The sequence below is a fragment of the Micromys minutus genome (genome assembly GCF_963924665.1).
Source record: "Micromys minutus genome assembly, chromosome: 23".
Taxonomy (NCBI): Eukaryota; Metazoa; Chordata; class Mammalia; order Rodentia; family Muridae; genus Micromys; species Micromys minutus.
In genome coordinates, this window is record NC_137958.1 from 2,230,334 (window position 1) to 2,252,264 (window position 21,931).

Consider the following 21,931-nt stretch of genomic DNA (forward strand, 5'->3'; position numbering starts at 1 on the left):
TCCTCAGTTTGGGAGCTCTTGGAAGCTGGTCATCTGTCAAACTAATACATCCCAAAGGTTTCATGTGACAGTCACAAGGATGTTAGTCAGGCTCAGACCGGCCATAAATACCTGTTGAATAGGCTAGAGTAAGTTCAGGATAGTTTGTGATTAGGTGTTGGACTTGTAACATTTCAACCTTTCACAACAGTGGGATTTTTTTCCACCAGCATTTGCAGAATATAAAATGTAAGATGTGGCTTTCAGGGGAAACTTTAGATTATCAAAGTATTATTTTACAGAAAACCTGAAAAATTATTTGCATTTTTTGTTTTATTTCAAAATATTTTGAACATTAGTTTTTCAAATATTGTTTTCAGATGTTTTAAATACATTCAGATATTTTTCAAATATACTTTTTACATACTAACTTCCACATTATTTTTTTTACAAAATAACTTTTACATTTTTTTTTCAAAAATAATGGGAAAAAACAGTGTGATCCTCTTCAGCACTTCTCTCTGATGACTGAAGACCCCCATGTTGAAGTCCTCAGAACCAGTAATACTGTCTTTCCAGTTCCAGCTTTCCTTCCTTTTCAGTTTCTTCTGCACTGGAGACTGTAAAAAGCAAGCACTTCTTCCCTGTTGTGTGCAGACCCTCAGGATGGTGGGGTGGGTGGAAGGGTCAGGGCACTGCTTCCCTACTGTGTGCAGACCCTGAGGAAGGTGGGGTGGTTGGAAGAGTCAGTGCAGAGTCTCATGTGCTGGACATACAGGTTTTGCTAGACAAACTTGCTTCATGTTAACATTTCAAATAGGCTGAAGGATTTAAACTGATTTCATGGTGAAAAACACAGTGATTAAACACTATCAGCACATGGAGGTATCACATTTTGCTGTGATAAGAAATTTAACAAAGAACTAAAGAACCCATAAGAGTTTTAGAGATGAGCTGCAGGCTAGCCTTTCAGTTTTCCCTCAAATGTATATTTTGGCTAGAGATTATGAGTTCTCATTGATCTGGAGATACATAGACTTGAAAATTGAAAGAGCTATTTATTGGCTTAGTTGCCCATTAAAGAACAAAATATCACACCTTGTAGCTGCTCAGTCGTTTTATTCAGTATATTATGTGAGTCAACCAGCCCCTATAATTTGGATAACACCAGGCAGCTTTAATCACAAGTCACTGGTTTACAAACTGAGTTCCCTCTAGGCAGGCAGAAGATAGGTGCTGGGCTCCTTTCTGAAAGTGTTCCTGACCACCTATTTCAGGTGCAAATTGGGAGCACGCTCAGTGGTGGAGACCTGACACAAACAGCCCTGGACAAGGGAGTCTCATGTGAGCCTCCAGAGAACTTGGCGAGGTGCCACGTGCAAGCACCTCATCTGTATCCCAGATAGAGCTTTATAAGGACGGTATCAGCTCCATCCAGTCTGGCCAGCAGGGATGAGATGGTGCATTACAATAAAATCAGAATAATTAAACAGTTGGCCTTAGACTCATCTTGAAGGTTGAAGACCTCAATTGTCTGTTTGACCTTCGGAGTGTAGAGCAGTCTTACATGTCAGAAGAGTTCTCCATTTCCTCTCTCTGTACGAGCCAGGCTAGATGCAGTTGTGAGTTAATTATTAGGCATAAGAGGCGCCACACTGTAGAACGTCCAGAGAGACTAAATTCTATTCATTTGGTTTTGGGATACAGTAAGTGACCTGGAAATGTTAAGGCTGCAGAGTAACCCAGGCAGAGGAGCATATTGTGTGGGAAGGAGCTGAGCACTGATAATCTGTATTCAGTATGGCTGAGCTCAGTAGACCACAGGACAGCCAAGGGCTTGCGGTCAGCCTGACCTGGATCCGGTTTTCCAAATCTTTAGTCACGTAGGTGCTGTTTATGGTAACGGAGGCACCACATTCAAAGTTCTTTTGACTGCCTAATGACGACCACCATGCATGATTTTAATCAGAATGAAATAGAAACAGAGATAGATTTTTAGGATTTTATACACATTTAGCTCTTCAGAGCAGGAATAGCTTTTTTGTATTTATTGATTCGACCTAATGTTGTGCATGATACACAGAACATCAGGACTTACCGCCTAGAGATGATATTCATACCCTGCTTGCCTGGTGCTCTGAGTTCCTGAGCCACCCTTTGCTTTGCTTTGCTTTCTTTGTCTCTTGTGTTTCTAATTATTACCATGTGTCCTTACTGAGAGCGGTTTTGGGGGTGTGCATGAAGCTTACTGTCAGGAGCTAACTGCAGAGATCAAAGCCCTGGGACTTGCAAAGGGCCTCAGAAAGCAGGCAGGCTAGCTGCTTGCTTTGCCTGTTGTTTGAATTAACAGGGCTCCGACAGTGCTGTTGTGTTTGTGAGAGGAGGGAAGCAGATGCTCTTTATACATCCTTCAGGTTCTCCTTGCTGGAAAAGCTGTCTTGGACAGAAGGGAGCTAGACTCACGGGTTAGTGGAAGCAGCCATCTTTGTCCTGTTGTCCTTAGCACCATGGGATGAGGCAGCATCTGCTCACCAGTATCATGGCCACAGGTCCTTGAATAGTGATACTGCCTCCCTCCCTAGGTGGCTAAATGGGCCTTCTTAGTCTTAAGCTTCTCCCCATCCTTAAACCTCGTGACTGTATGGAATCTGAAGCCTCCTGGAAGAAGAGCTCTTGTTGTTGGGTTGGGAGACTGGGGTTGGGGCTGATGACTTTACAGAGCCTGTTGTAATTTATTTCTTCTCTGGGCTGTACACCATATTTCTCACAGATGCAAAGTCAGATGCTGAATAAGAGAGAAATATGCTCCTGAATTAAGGTGCCAAACTTATCTTTTTGCCAATAAGTTCTTCCAGATAGAATTGGGCAAGAGTACAGGGAAATAAATGGGCTCTCTCTATCTCCTGCTTCCTAAAGGGAATGCCTGGGAATTCTGAGTAGTGGGGTTGGACACAGGTGACCTCTGACCTCTTTGCCTGCTAATTCTCACTCTTGTAACTGAGAAAAATTTAACCTTCTCAACTTAGAAGCTTAGGCCTACCGCAGTGCAGTTCAGGACTGGTGAGGATCTGGAAGTAGGTGCTGCCATTCCTATTTTCTTTAGAAGCAACTATGATCATATGTTTTTTAAAGGACACTCTGTGGTAGAATCCTAAAGGTTTACCTTCAGACCTTTTCTCATGAAGGAAGGTGGTAGGGTTTGTGGTTTCACATCTGGACTTAAAGATAATTGAATACTAGAGAAAATAAGCTTTAAAGCAAAATATGATTTTAACAAAGGTTTGATTTCCTAGTGCTTGAGTTGTTGAGGATCAGGCAGCCTGATGAATGGATAGACTTACAGATGAGCATGTGGTCTAGTAAGTTAGGGAACTTGTCCAGTTCTGTAATAAAAATGGGTCAAGTGAAGACTTCATGAGTTAACAACATTGAGCTGGATGGTTGGGTGGATGATTGATAGATAGATACATGATAGATAGATAGATAGATAGATAGATAGATAGATAGATAGACAGACAGACAGACAGACAGACAGACAGACAGACAGACGGACAAGACAGACAGACAGACATACAGCTATGCTGTTGGGGGCAGAGATTTAACTTTCTCTGTGGACAAGCCTCATAGTACATGCCATTTAAGCACTGTCCTGTGACCTGTGTGAATGGTACACAGACCTAGCTCTATTGGAAAGAAATGTGTTCCACAGCTGCCACATAAGCTTCGAAGAGCAGACATGTCCCCTGTGACCAGCTGACCTTTCTTTCATGGGCACAACTTACTGGTAAGCAGCAGAAACATTAGAAGAGGCAGCTCCTGGAGAGCCAGTGTCTTTAGTCTTCCTGTTAAGGAACCAAGAGGCTGCCTTTGCCTCAGAGGCAGGTTTTTGTTTAAAGACGTGTTGAAAGGTGAACGCCCCAGTGTGTAAGCTGTACTGTATGCATTAAGGGCATAATGGCAGTTTTTGACAGTTGCTGTCCCTAGTTTATCCGTAGACTCTTTCCAGGATTTAATTCGCTATGAAGAGTTTGCTGTTGTATATTTCATCATGCTCTGAAATTTCTATTTTGATTTAGTGGATTCTTCATAAAATGTCCAGAAGGCTGTTGACTAGTTGTCTTTCGGTAAGGGAAATAAAATCATTGTCAATTCTGATCTCCATTTTCAGGCTAGGGAATGCTAATGATTTGCCATAATCATAGCTATCTATCAGGAAACCGAACACAAGTATTCTTGTTAACATCTAAAAATACAATTTTTTTTTACCACTTTCTAATCCCAGGAACAACTGCTTTAGTATTTCCATTGTCTACTGAACACTGTGTTAGAATGAGAAACAAATGAATTGTAAAACAATCATGCCCTGGGCTGGATGTGAGGACTTTGAGTTCTGTGGAGACTAGGACTCTGACAGACCAAGTGAGCATTAGAGCAATACAGGTACAGTTTATCTTCTAGTGACTTCCAGATGGAACCTGCAAGTGAGTCCTTTACTTGTGTTGGAGCTATCAAAGCCACAGAGACACAGTTGTTATGGATGAGAGCAGCCCTCGCTTTTTTCTGCCCAGCTTGAGAACTATCAGTTATTACTCGTGGGGTTGGCTACTGATTTCCCAAGTCGAAAAAATGGAGGAGCCACTGTTGCAGAAATGCTCTGACCTTCACCCAGTGACACCTGCCCCGCCTCACTGTCTGCATTTTTACCCTGGAGACGCTTTTCTTTATGAGACCTAACATTTGTAAGATGTTGTTTTTGCCCAGAAATTTGGTTCATGGCATTGACCCCCACTTCCTACCCCTCCTATCCCCACCCCACAAAGCTATAGTGAGAATGTGGACTGGCCTTAGGCACATGCGGCTGCCTGTGACTCCTCCTGTGCTCCCTAGCCTGGGTGGCATTTCTCATCCCTTTGATTGCTGCTGTTGCCTGGTATCTGGTTCTTTTTTTGCTAATACTCATCCTTTCAAGAAGCCAAAGAGACCCATGAGAGTGTCCTAAAGACTCTCTTTACCCACTTCAAATGCTTCTTGATGCTTATGAAAGAACCCAGCTGGACCTGACCTCTGTTCCATCTTCTCTGCCGCTCCCTCTTTCCCATACCCTCCTCATTCCAGCTACTCTGCACTTGTTTTCTGACTGGACCACAGCAAGTTCATTTACTGTATAAGGCCTGAGCCCAGTTAACATTGTCTTAACCCCACATGTCACCACAAAGAGGATTCTCCTTGATATCTGAGTGTTGCCTCAATGCCCTTCCCCCTGGATAAAGCCATCTCTAACAGCAGAACTAAAAGTAGCCAGAGTCCACTTTAATCAGTCAATTCAAAAACATTCACTCTAAACGCGTTTTCTTTTTCTCCTTCAAATAGAAGGCGGGCTCTATCAGAACAGGGAACTCATACGGCTTTATCCCATGTCCTGAGGTGTTGGAACAGCTGCTCTGGGAGAGTTCATGGAAATAATGCATTCATACATGAAGCAGGGATGAGAGCAGTATTTATAGCCTTGACTGATTCTCCTCTGCCTTAGAGCAGGTGTATTGGTCACTGTGACCATATGTATTGGCCTTTAAGTAGCTATACAGTAGTATGCTCAGCCTCCCCTCCTAGATTTCTGAGGTCCAGTAGTCCATAGCTTGAACACCTCAGTGCCAGATAGAATATATAGATGCAAAGATCATAAAACAAAATATGACTGGCTACTTCTCTCTTTTGACTTGATTCCAGAAAATTCTACCCACCAGGAACCTCTCTCTTTCTTTAGTAGGGTTCCTGAACTCTTATTAAAGGTCCCCTGTGGCTCTAATCACCCTTTCAGAAAAAAAGTCTATTTTATTAAAGTGTATTTGCTAGACTTGTGGAAACAAACAGGGAAGACTCAGAGTACTTTAGAGATAGGTAATGTTATGCTTTAATATCTGGCATCGGTTGGATGTAAAAATATAAATGGTAGACCAGTTGTCTCTCATGCTCACATAGTTATTGTAGTTTTGAAATATGCATGCATATTGGATCTGTTTCTGCTCACCCATAGATCTAAAAGCTTTTCATTTGAAAAGCTAACAAGCAATACAGAATAAGAGCCAGTTTTCTAATCTGTTAAGTGCAAGTATGTCTTCCAGTTTGCCCCCATTGTCTGTGTAGTATTTCAATAAGCTGAATGAAACTTAATAGGCTCAAATAGTTAAGGAGGCTTCAGCCAACCTGGGCAGTGGAATGAGGCTGCCCTTCTTAGCAGCGGGGATGTTAATAATTGCTTGTCCTGGGAAGTATGTGCCTTGGACATACTCTAAAGGGTCAGCTGGTATCATCTGACCTCCCTTACATAAAAAAACTTTCTTTGGCCTCAGGCTGTCCCCAACGCAGTGGCTCTTGGTAAATGGAGAATTTTGGAGTTTTAGAACAGAAAGTAAAACCCAAATCTGTTGAGGTCCCATGTCGTGGGTTGGTCCAGATACTGCCGAGGACTCCTGACCGCTTAGCATCCTCCTGCTCTATCACCACGCCCATCCCCTGTCACAGCGCCTCCATGACATTTTTATCCCCCATTGATCTTTCTGAAGTATGCTTTGACTTTAATGACATTTAAAGTTCAAGATTAGCAATTTTGTTGGGGACTGAAGGTGAGTGTGTTTTTCTCTGACATGTGTACTGTTTGTCCTGGAAACCTTTCCACTTCCACAGATTTGTAGCACGTCCCCTCCCTAGGCTGATTCCTAGCCTGATGCAGAGATTGGTTGGCCTCTGACTTTACCACGCAGAGTTCTTGTTTGTGAAGTAGAGAAGTGCTTTATTCACTTACTTATTTGCTCTTGTTAACTAATCAGCTTACAACACCGCCTTGCAGCTCTAACCTGGCTGTAAAATTATCTCCGTGTAGGTAGAAGTTAGCATTCTTCTTCCACAAGCTTGCAGCAGCCATAGTTATAACTTTAGAGAGCTTCATAAGAACTTCAACTTTCTGCTTCCTACATGATCTTTATATGTCAGTCAATGCTATTAAAGTTGAGATATTGATGTATATGATTCATATTGTGTATATGTGTGTATGTGTGTGCGCGCACACGCACACTTGCATTTGTAGGAGTGTGTCCTTGTGCACATGGGTGTGTCAGGATTTTTCCCTGCTGTTAGCAGTAAGCAATGTGTCAACTCTATATGGTTGACATCTGTGGAGATAGGTGATGAGCATGTGGCTTCTGTGCATTTTGAGGAGTAACTTGCAAACGCCATGATGTTTGGTCTGCTTTTGACCTGAAGGGTGACAGACTTCAGTTGAACCTTTTGGTCTTATTGCTCCTCACAACTGCCACAATGTTGATGGAACAAGTGAAGCCTTGGGATGAGAGGAGAAAACTTTACATAACTGGCCTTACTCTATAGTCAAGTATCGACAAATGGGACTTAATGAGATTGCAGAGTTTCTGTAAGGCTAAAGACACTATCATGAAAATAAAACAGCAGCCAACAGAGTGGGAAAAGATCTTTATCAACACCACATCTGATAGAGGCCTAATATCCAAGGTATACAAAGAACTCAAGAAGCTAGACACCAGAGAATCAAACAATCCTATTAAAAAAATAGGGTACAGAGCTAAACAAAAAGTTCTCAATTGAGGAATAGTGAATGGCTGAGAATCATCTAAGAAAGTGCTCTACATCCTTAGCCATCAGGGAAATGCAAATCAAAACAACCCTGAGATTCCACCTCACACCAGTCAGATTGGCTAAGATCAAAAACTCAGATGACAGCAGATGCTGGCATGGATGCAGAGAAAGAGGAACACTTCTCCACTGTTGGTGGGGTTGTAAACTGGTACAACCACTCTTGATATCAGTCTGGTGATTCCTCAGAAAATTGGACATAGTACTACCTGAATACCCAGTTATTCCACTTCTGGGCATATACCCCAGAGACGCTCCAACATACAACAAAGACACATGCACCACAATTCATAGAGGCCCTATTTATAATAGCCAGAAGCTGGAAAGAACGCAGATGTCCTTAAGTAGATGAATGGATACAAAAATTGTGGTATATTTACACAATGGAGTACTACTCAGCTATCAGAAACAACGGCTTTATGAAATTCCTAAGAAAATGGATGCATCTAGAGAATATCATTCTGAGTGAGGTAACACAGTCACAAAAGAACAGACATAATATGCAGTCACTGATAATTGGATACTAACCCCAGAAAGCTCTGAACACCCCAGAAACAACTTATAGACTATATGAAGTTCAAGAAAAACAAAGGCCAAAAAATGAAAAATCATATGCTTAATCTTTATACACCAAGGAAACTTTGACTATTTCCAACTTACATTTTGTTTTACATGTACTTTATGTTCACTGTAACTAGTAAGATTTTAAGGCATGCTATCAAACCTTTAAAAAAAAACAAGTACTGACAAAATGTATTTATATGGTTTTATGCAAAAATGCTTTTAAAATCTGTACATTTATCTTTGTTTTTTAAAATAAAGCTGTTCAATTAAAAAACAACAAAAAAAGAATCATCTTGGTGTAGGAAAATAGAACTTTATTTATAATACACCTTTCTTGTAGTCATTTATGGTTTTATATACTTGTGACTTAGCAACTGGTGTTTTGTTTGTGGTTTATAGGGATTCTGTGAAATAGCTGAACCTTCCCTTTGATTCTTTGGGAATGTTTTCATCCTACTTGTGAAAGCATTGTAGCGCAGAGACCAGTGGCCTCCCAATGGCTGCTGGATATAGCCTCACTCCATAGTGGAAACGCTGTTCTTTTCTCAGATTTTCTAGATGGACAGACAGACGTGTGTGTGTGTATGTGTGTGTGTGTGTGTGTGTGTGTGTTTGTAATTTTTATTTTTTATATAATTCTTTTCTTCCCAGGTTCTTCAGAAACTGAAGTGACTTCTCTTAACCATAAAACAAAAATTTGTATAAACCCTTGATTGCTTTCCCCAAAGATTAAGCAGTTTTACCTTTATGTATATGTATGGATAGAAGACATTAGGTTTGCTAGTAATTAGTGCAGTAATATATTCTTGCTTGTATCTTAGTGCTAAGGACAAGGGGCAGAAGTGCACTCAACTCTCACACTGTGATATATAGATAGAATTTCTAGAGAGTAGAGAATCACTACAAAATTGGAGAGCATTAGAAAGGAAACTCTTAAGACACAGAATAGCTGTGTGGCCAAAGAGGGATCCTCTGTCTATACTCTTCCCTCCTGAAGAGTGAGGAAACACGAAGCCTTGACACAGAAGACTGAAATGATTCAGGCACTTAAAGAGAGGCCCTTTGCGTAGGACGGGGTAAGCAGTGGCTGCCAGGCAGGGAGTTAGGTCTTGGGCACCGATGTTAAGGCCATAGCAGCTAGGAATGTAGGTTTCACTTGCGTGTACTGGGAAATGATTAGAAGCTTTCCATGGTGAGTTGTTGATGGGTTTATGTTTCATGAAGACTAATCAGTCAAACAGCAATGGGTCTGGGAAGATCAATTGCAGGTTTTTAAAAATGGACTTAGTAGAAAACTAATGGGGTTCAGGTAGTGGCAAGGAGCCAGTTCCAGCTGGATTCCAGAAATAGAACCATTTTTTATTAGATAAGGGAAATAACAGGTTTCTGAAATTCTGACTTGAAGAAAACAACATTTCCATATCCAAGGCAAGGGAGAGGGGGATGGGGAGAAGCTGCTTTGGTAGACAGGTCAGGAAAGGCTTCCTGAATGTTGGCAGTGGGTGGCTTGATGGCAGCTCCCAGCACAGAGCAGAGAGCTGAGCTGGAGATGGGAACAGGTAACCACTGTCTTCCAGGAACATAAGACTAGGCTGGAGGAGCAGCTCCCCGCTTAGAAGAGGAACTGGCAGGAAGAGAGTGAATGGTGTGTCCTGAACCCCAAAACCAACATGCTTCGGGGGGTAGAAGAACACCCCAAGAAGAAGGGCATCTTACTCAGTCAGGGCTGCCAAGGATTCAGATGAGGAGTAGGCCTGCCGGAGTGCAGTCACCATCTAGTATGGGGCGGTGGCACAGAAAAGAGGGAGCAGGAAAGATAGGAACATGCTGGTAGCTGAAGGGGGCGCAGGATCTGCCTTTTATATAGTAGACTGGCTACAGGCGTGTGTGCTGATGCACACAAGGAAGGCACAGTAGTGCCTCGGAATAATTAGAAGCAGGGGAAGCTCTCCTCTGTCCTCTTGTGTCTAAGGAGACCATGTGATTTGTTGTCATTTTCCAGTCAGGGTACAAGCCCTGGCTTGTATAAATAAGACCTAGGCATTGAATTCTGTTTTAAAGTTTCTTTATTCTTTGAGAACTCAGCACAGTGTATCCAGTCGCCCTTAGGGGTTCCCCAGAGATCCCCTTTCCTACACACCCAACACTGTGTCGTTTGCTACTGTATACTTGTGGGGGAGCATCCCCCCCGGAGCATGGCCAACCTGCCAGGAGCCATTCAGTTTCCTTTTCCTGCAGCATGACTTGGTGCCGTCCTCCTGACTCCACACAGGTTTTGTCTGTGTGGCTTGAGTTTGCACGGGTTCTGTGTGCGCTGTCCTCACGGCTGTAACATCACATGCGCAGCTTCCCCATCGTGTCTAGAGAAGTCTCTTGCGTTTGCTCAGCACTTCTGGCTCTTAGCAGCTTTCTGCCTCTTCTTCCTCAGTGGGCCAAGTGAGGGGAAATCGGGCAGAGCATTCTGAAGTCTGATTTTTGTGTCCCCTTGACCAGTTGTGGATTAAAGTGTTCATCATCATCTACTTGTAAAAAAAAAAAAAAAAAAAAAAAAAAAAAAAAAGTCTCATTGATGAGTTTGAAGATGCACGAATTTCTGGGGGTGAGGATAAGTTATTAGGAGTCTGTTTCTTACTACGCCTGTTAAACAGAATGGTAATATAGAGTCTCCTTATAGCCTATGACTTAACTAGCCATAGGTTCCTGGCCCAGCGGTGTCTAATACCTATTTTCAGTTGTCTTGGTGTTCAGACTCCATCCTATCATCACGTACTATAGCTAGGGGAGAAATGGTGGTTGAGACCTGTGGAAGGAAATGGATTTTACCTTACCTGCTGCAGTCTTTGGGACTAGAAGGAGGCATGCAATGTTGTCATAGCTGTAAAACCTCAGTGTCAACAGTCAAATGAATTGACTACTAAAATCATCTCTCACCTCCCCAAGCCGGAAATCCACATGGAGTCTGAATTCCACTTTGTTAACCCCCCCCACACACACACGCACACGTGCACACACTTTCTTGGTACTCAAACTAACTTTCAGGATAAGCAGACCAAAGAAAGGTAATATTTGCTTTCAAGATGTGTTTAAAAGGCTTTAAAGTGTAACAGGTGGGGTTGGGGAGACGTTGGCCAACAGTCTTATCCTGGGTTTGATATTTACGTTGCTTAGGGTAGCTCCATACACGCCAAGTTGATATGTCTTTTGTTTTTCCAACAAAAGGAATAGCTAGTGACTGAGAGAAGGAACCCTATGGGAAGAGCATACATAAAGCAATATTGGTGTTGGATGTGCCCCTTTACTAAGATAAATTACTAACGATGGGCGTGCTATGCAATTACGAGTCACAAAATTACGCAATTCCATATCATACCAAAACATCAGTCATTTTCTTAAGGAATTACACTAGCCCTTTGCTTAGAATATTTTCTTTTTTACAAGGGGAACTAGAATTGTGGAAAGAGATGATAAAAGATACATTGTCTTTAGAGTACTTTCTGTACAAGTATAAATTACGCAGAATTTTGGGTGCGCTTGTCGCAGCGTCTTTCTTACCGCAAACAGCAAGAATGCGATTTAAGACATTAGGGATATCTGCAAGCAAGGGACAGAAGTGACTGAGGAAAATGTTTGAGGACGCTTAGCCTTCTTGTCTGGCACATGTGGAAACCAAGGCACAGAATTCTAGCGTGGCCTTAGCCCTCTGTTAGAAGATGGTAGTTTTTTGCCCCAAGATGTTCTGTTAGGATATAGCAACATGAGATATGATACGGTTATTTTCCAGTGTCTACAGGAAGTATTGGGAACCCAGGAAAGGCATGGGACAGAGGGAGAGGGAAATACAGGCACCCCCCCCCCCCGCCATGCCACCGAGGAGGAATGATGCAGGGAACACAGGCAGGGACAGATGCTGCAGGGGTAAAGGGCCATGTATATTTGTATATTTTAATCCAATAGGAAACAGCAAAATTAGCTGAAAACAAGTAGGAAAGACATTTGTTGTTTCTTAAAGCATCCACAGATTCAGGGGTCGAAGAGTCCTTGGTGTAGAGTTGAGAAGCCAGTGGAATATCTTACCTTACAGATCATTAGAAAAATACACATAGTCAGCAGACACTCACTCTTCATCAGTGTGATTATTTAATTTTATTTTTTGTGGCCACAATCTATTATGAAGAGGCACTGTTGAGCATTGCAGACTAGTTCTTAGTGTGTTTGTGTCAGGGTTCCTATTGCTGTGAGGGAACACTGTGACTAAAAGCGAGTTGGGGAGGAAAAGGTTTATTCGGCTTTACACTTCCACGTCATACTTCATCACTGAAGGAAGTCAGGACAGCACCCTGACCCAGAGGCTTGCTCTCATGACTTGCACAGCCTGCTTTCTTATGGGACCTCCAGCCCTGGGTGGTCCACCCTTCCCCACCACTCACTAGTTAAGAAAATGTCTTGCTCCGTCCTCCCAGGCGACCTCACAGTGCCTCTGCACAGAGCTGTTATGGTGGATGGTGTGGGACAGTGCTGGGCTCTGCTTCCTCTTCATCCCTTTCATGTTGGTTCTTCTGGAAGATAATTGCACCCAGTGACCAGCCCTTGCCTTGTTTTCTGCTTGCAGAACAATCAACCATGACAACCGAATCGGGATCAGACTCAGAATCCAAGCCAGACCAGGAGGCTGAGGCCCAGGAGGCACCCAGGCCTCAGGGGCAAGCAGGGGCACAGCCTGGACCAGAGCCTGCCAGCGGAACCAGCGAGGAACAGCCATCACTAGAGCAGTTCCCTGAAGCTGCTGCACACAGCACCCCAGTGAAGAGGGAGGTGAGCTTGGAGCATCTCTGGGGAAGGCCAATCAGGGAACCTGGCTGAGCTGTGCCACTTGGTGTCAGCCCTAAGGCAACTATGAAGGTCACCTGCTTTTGCCATCTCACCAGGGGGATGACAGTGGTGCTGTTGAAGGCTTCCAGTGAGTGGCATTCCTCAGCCATCCATCCACTCATCCATCCACCTTTGATCAAAACAGTTATGTTCAGCTCAACTCCTGACTGGAGATTTTTGCCTAGATCTGGGCTTAAGGACAGGCGGACAGCAAGCTGGAAGCCCTGACTGTCCCTCTGGCTGTTTTCATTTTTCAAAAAAGCCTGGGGCAAAGTTAATTTTCCCAGCTATTGGTTTGACCTGAACACTGCCACCTCATTTAAAAGGCCGTTTTGGCAAGGCTAGAGTCATTGCTGCTCCTTATATGTGGCATGGACGGGTATTTACACCCTCATGAGATGGAGGTCACTGGTGGGTACCCACTTCGCCTGTGAACACTTGGGATCATCACCACTGTTACCCAACTAAAAACAAATCTTAGCAGTCTGGAGCCGTTTCATAAGTTTAGAAAATGTTTAGTGAGTGGACACGTAATTAGCCTGTTCATAGACACTCCGGAACGTGTTCTGACACGTTATTACGACATGGGGCAGGGAACCACTGCAGAGCACTCGACCATGCATCAGGTGTGCACGCTGCCATTATCACGACTGGATAAAACAGGGATGCAGACACATCTGGGGAGCTGACTGGAGAAGGGGCGTTCGCTTCTCTGCGGTTGTGAGGCTGGCCTAGAACAGAATAGAGCCCCGGAAACAGATGAGCGCCGCACACAGCACCTCATTACCCGGAAAAGAGATGGGCCTAGGATGACTTTGGGTTGAGTTTTAACACTGCTGACTTGACTGAGCCGATTCAGAGTAGATCAAACATAGCAGCAGTTGGAAAATTACCGACAAGATTAACACTTGCAGCCCTGTAAGCCCTAACGTTTTTAGATATCTTGTAAGTGTGTGGGAGTAGTTTCAACAGGCCAGGGAATGTAGGAGCATCTGATGAATTCTGAAAACAGAGTGTAAAAGGAAATCCAGATGTGATTGAGCCTTCCTGGGTTTCCTCCCTCATTTGGTGAGGTCTTTGTAGAACTGGCAAATTCTCTTCTCTGTTTAATCTTGGGTCAGCTGAGCAAAGGGCCCAAAGGGGTTCTATAAGTGTGACTGAGCTTTGGGAATGTTCTCTCTGACTTCTAGCTTCACGGTGGAGACAGCCCACGTCCTCGGGGAGGCGGGAACGCAGCTGTTTCTCTGAAGCTGCACACTGAGCGGTCCATTTCCGGTCTGGTGTAAAAAACGTGTTCACTGTTCACAGGTCAGCGACAGAGACCGGGACTTCGCTGCTGCAGCTGCGAAACAGCTCGAGTATCAGCAGTTGGAGGACGATAAGCTCTCTCAGAAGTCGTCCAGCAGCAAACTCTCCCGCTCCCCGCTGAAGATCGTCAAAAGGCCGAAAAGCATGCAGTGCAAAGTCACCCTTCTGGACGGATCAGAGTATGGCTGTGACGTAGATGTAAGTGTGCATTTAAACGTGAGAAACTGCTACAAAACGTGCAAGGTGACATTTCCCAGAACCCTGCAGATATACTCATCTGGACTCAAAAGACAGAATTATTCATCTATAATGGGAGATTAGATCACTTCCAGTTTGCAATGTCCCAAAACGTTGTCATGAAAAGTACAATGTAATAGTGTTTCTAAACCCAGGACCAGATGGGCTCTCCTGGCCTTTCCACGTTAAAGTACACTTTGCTCTAATCCTCTGCCTATGAACACTTCACTCAGCTTTACCTTTCCTATTGGCATCGCTTAGGGCCCAGACACCCTGTGTCAATTCTTTGGAGAGTAGTAGTTGGATAACTTAAAATGACCATGTTCTTTTCTTTCTGAGTAATTTCTTTTTTAAAAAAGACAAATGTGGTAGACTTTGAGCTTCCCTCCCGCTCCCCCAACGTGTAAAATGTGATAGCCTTCTTTGTTGTGTGTGGGTTCTCTCATTTCGCATCCATCTGCCCTATCCCCTAGGTGTCTCTCTTTTTCAAAACATTTATTTTATTTTTAAAATTAAGAATACTTGTATTGGTCAGTGTGGGTGTAAGGGCACATGAACGCAGTACCTGCAGAGACCAGAGGATTGTGTCAGATCCTGTGGAACTGGGGCTGGGGAACTCTGGGTACTTGTGAGCCCTAGAAATGGGTACTGGAAACTGGGCTCTGGTCCTCTGAAAGAACTGCTCACCACCACAGAGCCCTCTCGCCAGCTTCCATCCCTTTCCCTTCGGGTTACAACCCATTTATCGCTCTGGTTATATTTAGTGTAATGCATTTTTTTGTAACAGAACATTTAAATTCATTTCACAGTATCATCTTGATGAAGATTAAAAAAAAAAAAAAAGATGGATCGCTAAGTTATTTCAGACTGCAGGAACATCGAAAGTTAGATCCTCACATTAAGTAAAGTTACTTTGTCACATACTGATATACATAGAAGTTAGTCATATACAGGTTGTTGGGCTGGTGCAATGCATAGTGGGTACCCAAATCTTTTCCTGCTCCGTAGGCGGCCGCTTTGTCCAAATGATGGCTTCCTTTGCAGAATAGTTGCAATTTTGATAGCAGGTATGAGAGCGTGTTCTCTGCCAACCTCTGTCTGGGAATAAGAGAGAGAGTATGTGGCCATGTTCATAAGGTTCATTCCTTGCTGCTTGGTGGAGTCAGAAAGGGAAGCAGCATCTGGGTTCAGAGAGACACGGCTTGACTGTCCCCTCCGTGTTTGCTGTAGCCTGTTCCGAGGAAGCAGTTCTCTGGGAACTGTTTTATAATGATAATAAGAGAAACGAAATCCAATAGGAGCTTTTTTATCAGAGGACTTTAGAAGAGGGTGATCAGAAGCCCTTCTCATGATGGACTGGAACATTTGCAAGCACTGAGCCCTCAGAGGGACTGCGTGACTTATTCTCAAGGACTTAGAGAAGTCCCATTGAAAGGTTCTCAGAATGTGGAAAGGTTTGCAGAAAGCAAACTTAAGGTCATAGGTATAGGAAGTCTGTCTTTGGAGAATTTTTAAATGTTCGGCTTGCATTAGGCTATTCATGCTCTGCCCTTCACTGAGAAAAGCTTGGGGGGAACTCTAGACAAATTTAGAGAGACCACATTTCCTCAGACAGGTTCCAACCCTCCCTCCTTGGGGTGGAATGATAGGCCCACAATCCTCAGCGGGAGAAGCAGCATTGCCTTCCTGGCAGCTGCCCCAAGATGTGTAGTTGTGGGAAATTTAGAACAAAAGACAGAAGCAAGTCCTCCGTACAGTTAATAAGGCATTGTTTTATCTTGATAAAATTATGTTTTTCTCCATAGCTAACCTAATGCTGCCATCAACTCAGCAAAATGAGAAAGGCCTTAATCCTGAGGCCTTTGTGTCAACCACAGAAGGCCCCATCTACACACACACACACACACACACACACACACACACACACACACACACTTCCTCTTTTCTTTTGAAGCCTTAAGGTTGCTTTTTCCCTTGTTAAGTTCTACGGTGGGAAGAGAACTAGAAACCCAGGAAAGGGACGTATAGGAAGCATATCTCTGATACTATGTCTGAACTCTCATGTTCAGAGCAAGCCCATGTCTTGATGCTCATGTTTGCAAGTTCTATAGACGTCCTTACAACTGTTGACTTACATCATTTTGTGCAGTGGTTTTCTGTCTTTCAGGTATTTTGCTTGACTAGTTGCAGTATAAAAAAGGTCATGTAGGCAACTTCACATGATATGTGTTTGTGGAATATGCCTCCAGAGTTTATATATGCCCACAAAATTATGAGCATAATTTTCCTCGTATTCTTGACTCCTGGAGAACATACATGGCTTCCCATTCCAGTTTGTTGACATTTGAAAGAGAAATGTCCCATGCCGTAAAGCACAGGGCACAGTTCTCGGCTCACTGTTTGCTATCCTGACTCTTCTGTGTCACGTAGCCAGCCCAGCCTCTTGCTGATGAATATGTAACATCCCCCATTGACCATCCAATAAGACATTTGATATATCCTACTTGTGGACCATCTTATTTCTAATGACCTTGATTTTAGAAAAATAACTTAGATCTCATCTCAATTTGGATTCTGTGTTTTATAATCTAGTTATCTGGTGCTTGGCTAAAATATTTGACATATTACATAGTGTAGTTTGCCTTGCATTCCACTAAGGTGCAAGTGGATTGGCAAGGATGTCCAGGCTTCTGACACTTTGGCAGGATGCTGTAGTGTGCAAGTGGGTTGTACTACATTCATAGCTATCCTGAGACATAAACAGCTCCTGGGCAATAGATGGGACATACCCAGAAAATTATTGAAAAGGTGGTTTAGGAAGGTCTCTGTTGCAAGGGTTACTTAAAAGGTTCTGCTGGCTTCCTTTCCCCATTTGAATTTCCAGTTTACCCAGCTTGTTAATCATCTTGAGGACGGCAGTGAGACTGGAGCCCAGGTATATCTATTCTAGATTCATATCCCAGGAAACATGCCTTTCAGCCAGCCACACTGGAGAAATAATTGAATCCAGAGGGGAACAAATCAAATACAGCTTCTGAAAGGTTTAGTAACATCATAAAAGCCTTAGCCCCTTTTAGAGACTTTATAAGGTTCCTCCATGGTGGGCCTGCCCACATTTGAGTAGGAACATTTGAGTTGTAACCACATGGAGATGCTCGGAGGCCAGCTGAGGTTGGGGAGTTTGCTAGAAAATGAAGTTAAGTGTGCTTGGTCCTCTAATTGTGATCAGAAAGAGGGTTTCGGAAGTCGCCCGTGGTCTGACTCTGGCTATTTGATTGTCTTATCTCATGCTCTTTACCTAGCAAGATTTGGCTAGAAGAAATTATTCCATATCTAAACCTCTATTTTCATGGGTTATGTGAAAAAAAAGTTTTTTGACCATTTCAATCCCCAGACAGAATGACAGAATCACCCTAATTCAGCAAGTTGACTCAAACACTTATTACCTTTCTTGAATTACCAGAAACAGATGAATAGAAAATGTGAAACATGACGTTTTCACAGCCTGCACCAATATTGTTTTTTTCAAGAAAACTCTATAAATCAGAATTTCATTTTGTGTGACTACAGATTCCCTCTTCTCCTGTAATACGTTCTTCTCAGTGGAAAGGCTTATCACGCCTCACGTCTGTCTCATGCTCTAACCTAAGGGCCCCATCCGGCCACAGCAATTTCCTGCTCGAATAATGACCTACTCCCAGCCCCTGGGGGATGGGAGGACATTGGTTCACTTTTATCCTTCATTCAGATAGCTCTTGGTGCGGCCATGGGAGCATTGCACACAGGATGGTTCCTGTCTGAGAGAGATGCTGTGAGATCGTCCCCAGGGCGCGTTGAGGATTGTCTTCATTAAAGCTTCATGATGACAGACTTCCTTACTTAAAGAGTTAAACCTATTCCAGTATTCATTTTTTAAAAGTAATAACCCTTAATAGTCCATTGTGAGTGTGGTCATGGCCTATTAAGTCCTCTAAAGAATATTAGATATTAAAATGGTGGGCATATATTTAGAGACATAGGAACTGTAAAACGGTCTGTCATGTTGTAGGCTATGTACGGAAAGCCCAGCACACTTCAGAGCTTGAGCTTAAGTCATTAGGTGATGGGTATATATTAAATATTTCCAAGGACTGCTGAGGCACTGGGTGTTGGGCAGTACATTAAATACTACGAAAGAAAACTTACTAAGGAATTCTTTCAGTGTTTACTCCAGCTACCAAATTGTATTAATATGTATGTGTGCCTGTGTGTATATGGGAATTTGATTGTACATGTATAAGTATGTGTTGGTGTAAGCCAAGATCCTCCTGTCTCAGCACTGTTCCCAGTCTTTTTATATCAACTCTGGGGGATCAAACTCCAGTCTTTGGGCTTTTGCAACACGCCCTTTTCTAACTGACCTGCCTAGTTAGCCCTCATTTCCAAGTGTTGATTCTCTAACATTATGTTACTGAGCCACTGTTTGCTTATTTTGGTTCCATGACAACAAACTTGTTCTTCGATGCCCACAGCACCATGCCCGCCGCGCCCCCCCCCCCCCCCCCGTCATGTGCACGACGTCTTTACTGAAGATACAAGAGTTCACGTCTTCCTTTGTGTTTTCTGTCGAGCTTACTAGCTCAGAACTCATGTCTTTTAGTGTCTTTACCATCCTTGTGGCTGAGGGCCGTCATATGTCCCCAGAGAGAAATCCTTATCGGCAGTGACACAATCACCTCAGTTCCGGTGAGATGCCGACATAGCCACGTGTGGTTGCTTGGAGCCCCGGGTGCAGAGGAGGGCTGCTCACTCTTGGCTCCAGCTTCATGTGAAAGCCATCCTGGTTCCCATGGCACATCTCACAGAAGAGCAAAGCAGAGAATGCCTCTGCTGCCTCTCACCACCCATCTTTCTGCACAGAACTCACTGCTCCCCCGTGGCCATGGCTAGCTGCAGTCCCCGTTCCTCGGCTCCAGGTTGAATCCAGGCCCTTCCTTGCCTGAGCCCCAGCATCACTCACTGCTTTAGTCAGGAAAGTCTCTCCAGCATGGTGGGCTGCACCCTGTCTGCATGGGCACCAGAGCCTCGTCCATGGAGCTTCATGGGCCCCGTGACAGTGGGACAGGTGCAGCTGCTGCCATCGGCTGTCCCAGAGCCCTTCAGCAGCATGTCCACACCTAAGCTCCAGTGTCTGTTCTCAGACCCAGTGATGCATCGTGTCTTAAGTGTGAGCCAGTGCACTTTTCTACTTGCCTGGCGATGTCAGCCATGCTCATTTTACCAACAGGACGTGTTTCTTAGAGCACACTTTGTTTCAGTCACTACACAGCCGTTGAGTGGATACTTCAAGCTTAAAATTGAGTTTGTCTTCACCGTAGAGGCAAACCATTTAATCTACAAGAAGCACTGACTGTAACTATGGCCCTTCCATTGTTTCTCGGCTGGGAAACTGCCTCAGAGAAGTTACTATCGTGCCTGAGGAAACACAGTCTGGAGGGCAGAGAGGAACAGGGATCTACGTGCCACTCCTCTGACCCAGAGGTTCGACAACCCCTCACCAAAAGGATGCAAAGGCTACACCAGGAAAGGTATCAACCAAAGATTAGGATTTGCCTTCAGCTTGGACTTTGGAAACTCTACTTGAAAGGAAAAGAGGGAGGATTTTCCATGTGGTGAACAGTGGTCTCTCAAGAAGAAACAGATTGGGGGGGGCAAGGTCATGGTTCCATTTGTAAATCATTGGCCACACAAGCATCAGAGCCTGAGTACAGTCACCCAGAAGTCGTGTAAAAAGCTGGGTGTGGTGTGGATATCAGTGTGGAAGGGGATGTAAAGTTGGGAGGGCCTCACGGGCTCGCTAGCCAGGCAGTCTAGGTCCTTCTGCGAGCCTCTGGTTCAGAGAGACCTGGTCTCATAAAATAAGGTGGTAAGCGATTAAGGGAGGCATTTGGCATCAACTTCTGGCCTCCACGTGCAAGCACGCCTGTTAGCACACGTGCATACACAGAAACACCTGCATAACACACAAAAGAAGACACGGATTTTTGGTCACTTAATCTGTTTACATTCTCTAAGCACATGACTTGAAAACTGGTCATCTTTTTCTTTTTTTTTCTTTTTCTTTTTTTTTAGTATCATAAATATAGTTTGAGAAAAGGAAGAGAGGCTCCTAAAATTGTTCCTGCCTTTTAGTGTGTCCTTGTTATCCCCGTCCTGTGGCTGGGAGATGTAACAGGCCTCATAGCAAGTCCTTTCTCTTAAACCGCTGGGGGCTGGCTGTAGAGTCCTTTAGACTTACCTGGAGCAGAAGAGCCGAGAATCTGAACAGAGCCCTTTGAAGAGTGTAATGTCACAGGACAGTCTCCCAGTATTTCTTAAAGATTATTTCTGAAAATGATGGCCAGCTCGACCATGGAGCACGCTCTGAGGATGGAATGGGATAGGCAGAACTGGGAAACACTGGCTTTTATTTTCACTGAGAAGAGGAAGGTGGGTGGAGAGATAACGTGTGTAAAGTCCTCCAGCCCTTGCGCGGAGCAAGGTTCTAGACTCTGCTCAGCCCTTGTCTTTGTGTGGAAGCACATCAGGCAGACTGTGTACTTCTCACTTGGCATTGTCCATCAAGCCGCAGTGATTTCCTTTTCAGTTTTCCCAATCTATCGCCAGTTCTTTTCATAATCTCAGCATTTCCTCATGAAAGACAGGTTTGTCACTGGTGTCAGCTGAGTGTTTAAGTCAATGCCTGGCCTTTCATGGCACATGCTTGGCCCTTCAGGACACGTGGGAAGTCCGCCTGCCAGCATTAGCTAGGAGCTGAGGCTCTCTTTGCACCGCTGGAGGCACGTGGCAGTGCTGCCGCTTACCCCCTCAGTCTCATGCTCCTCCACTATTTCAGTCGGACTCCGAGAATGACTTTACCCTTGTCCCCAAATCACACACCGTACAAATAGCACCTGTGATCTCCTTCGCCACAGTTTCGTTCTTAGAAACACAGGAGGACATGCTCCACAGTTGAGTCTCTAAATTTTTATTTTTATTTGGTTCAGTGTGTGCGTGCATGTAAATTCAGCAAATTATACAGGGGAGACCCAGGTAGGTATCCGTTGGAGGACTTGTCACAGGGATAGTGAAATATTCACAAAGCACTTTACCCAGCTCCGGTGTGTTACACTCTGGATAATTCTGCTGTGGTGCAGGGTACGCATTGGCAGTAATTAGTTTCCCAATTTGGCTCACTCACCTGTACTGGAGTCCAGCATCTGACTGGCAGGTTGAGACGGGTAACTCGCTCTTTTAGCTTTTATCACAAAAGGAAAAATGGAGCTATTGG

At 44.0% G+C, this 21,931-nt stretch overlaps 1 protein-coding gene across 3 annotated transcripts in view; it reads left to right on the forward strand.

The window, feature by feature from the left end:
• Positions 1–21,931, forward strand: part of EPB41L3 (erythrocyte membrane protein band 4.1 like 3) — a gene marked incomplete at its 5' end in the record, with an annotated part of 110,456 nt that overhangs the window by 27,388 nt on the left and 61,137 nt on the right. For 2 of the 3 annotated variants that reach the window (XM_080936173.1, XM_080936172.1), the window contains one exon: positions 14,530–14,583. In XM_080936173.1, coding sequence (XP_080792299.1) covers positions 14,530–14,583 — 54 coding nt within the window. Of the gene's footprint in view, positions 1–12,817; positions 13,021–14,385; positions 14,584–21,931 lie in introns of those variants that run through there. The other variant, XM_080936171.1, reaches the window with a different exon arrangement.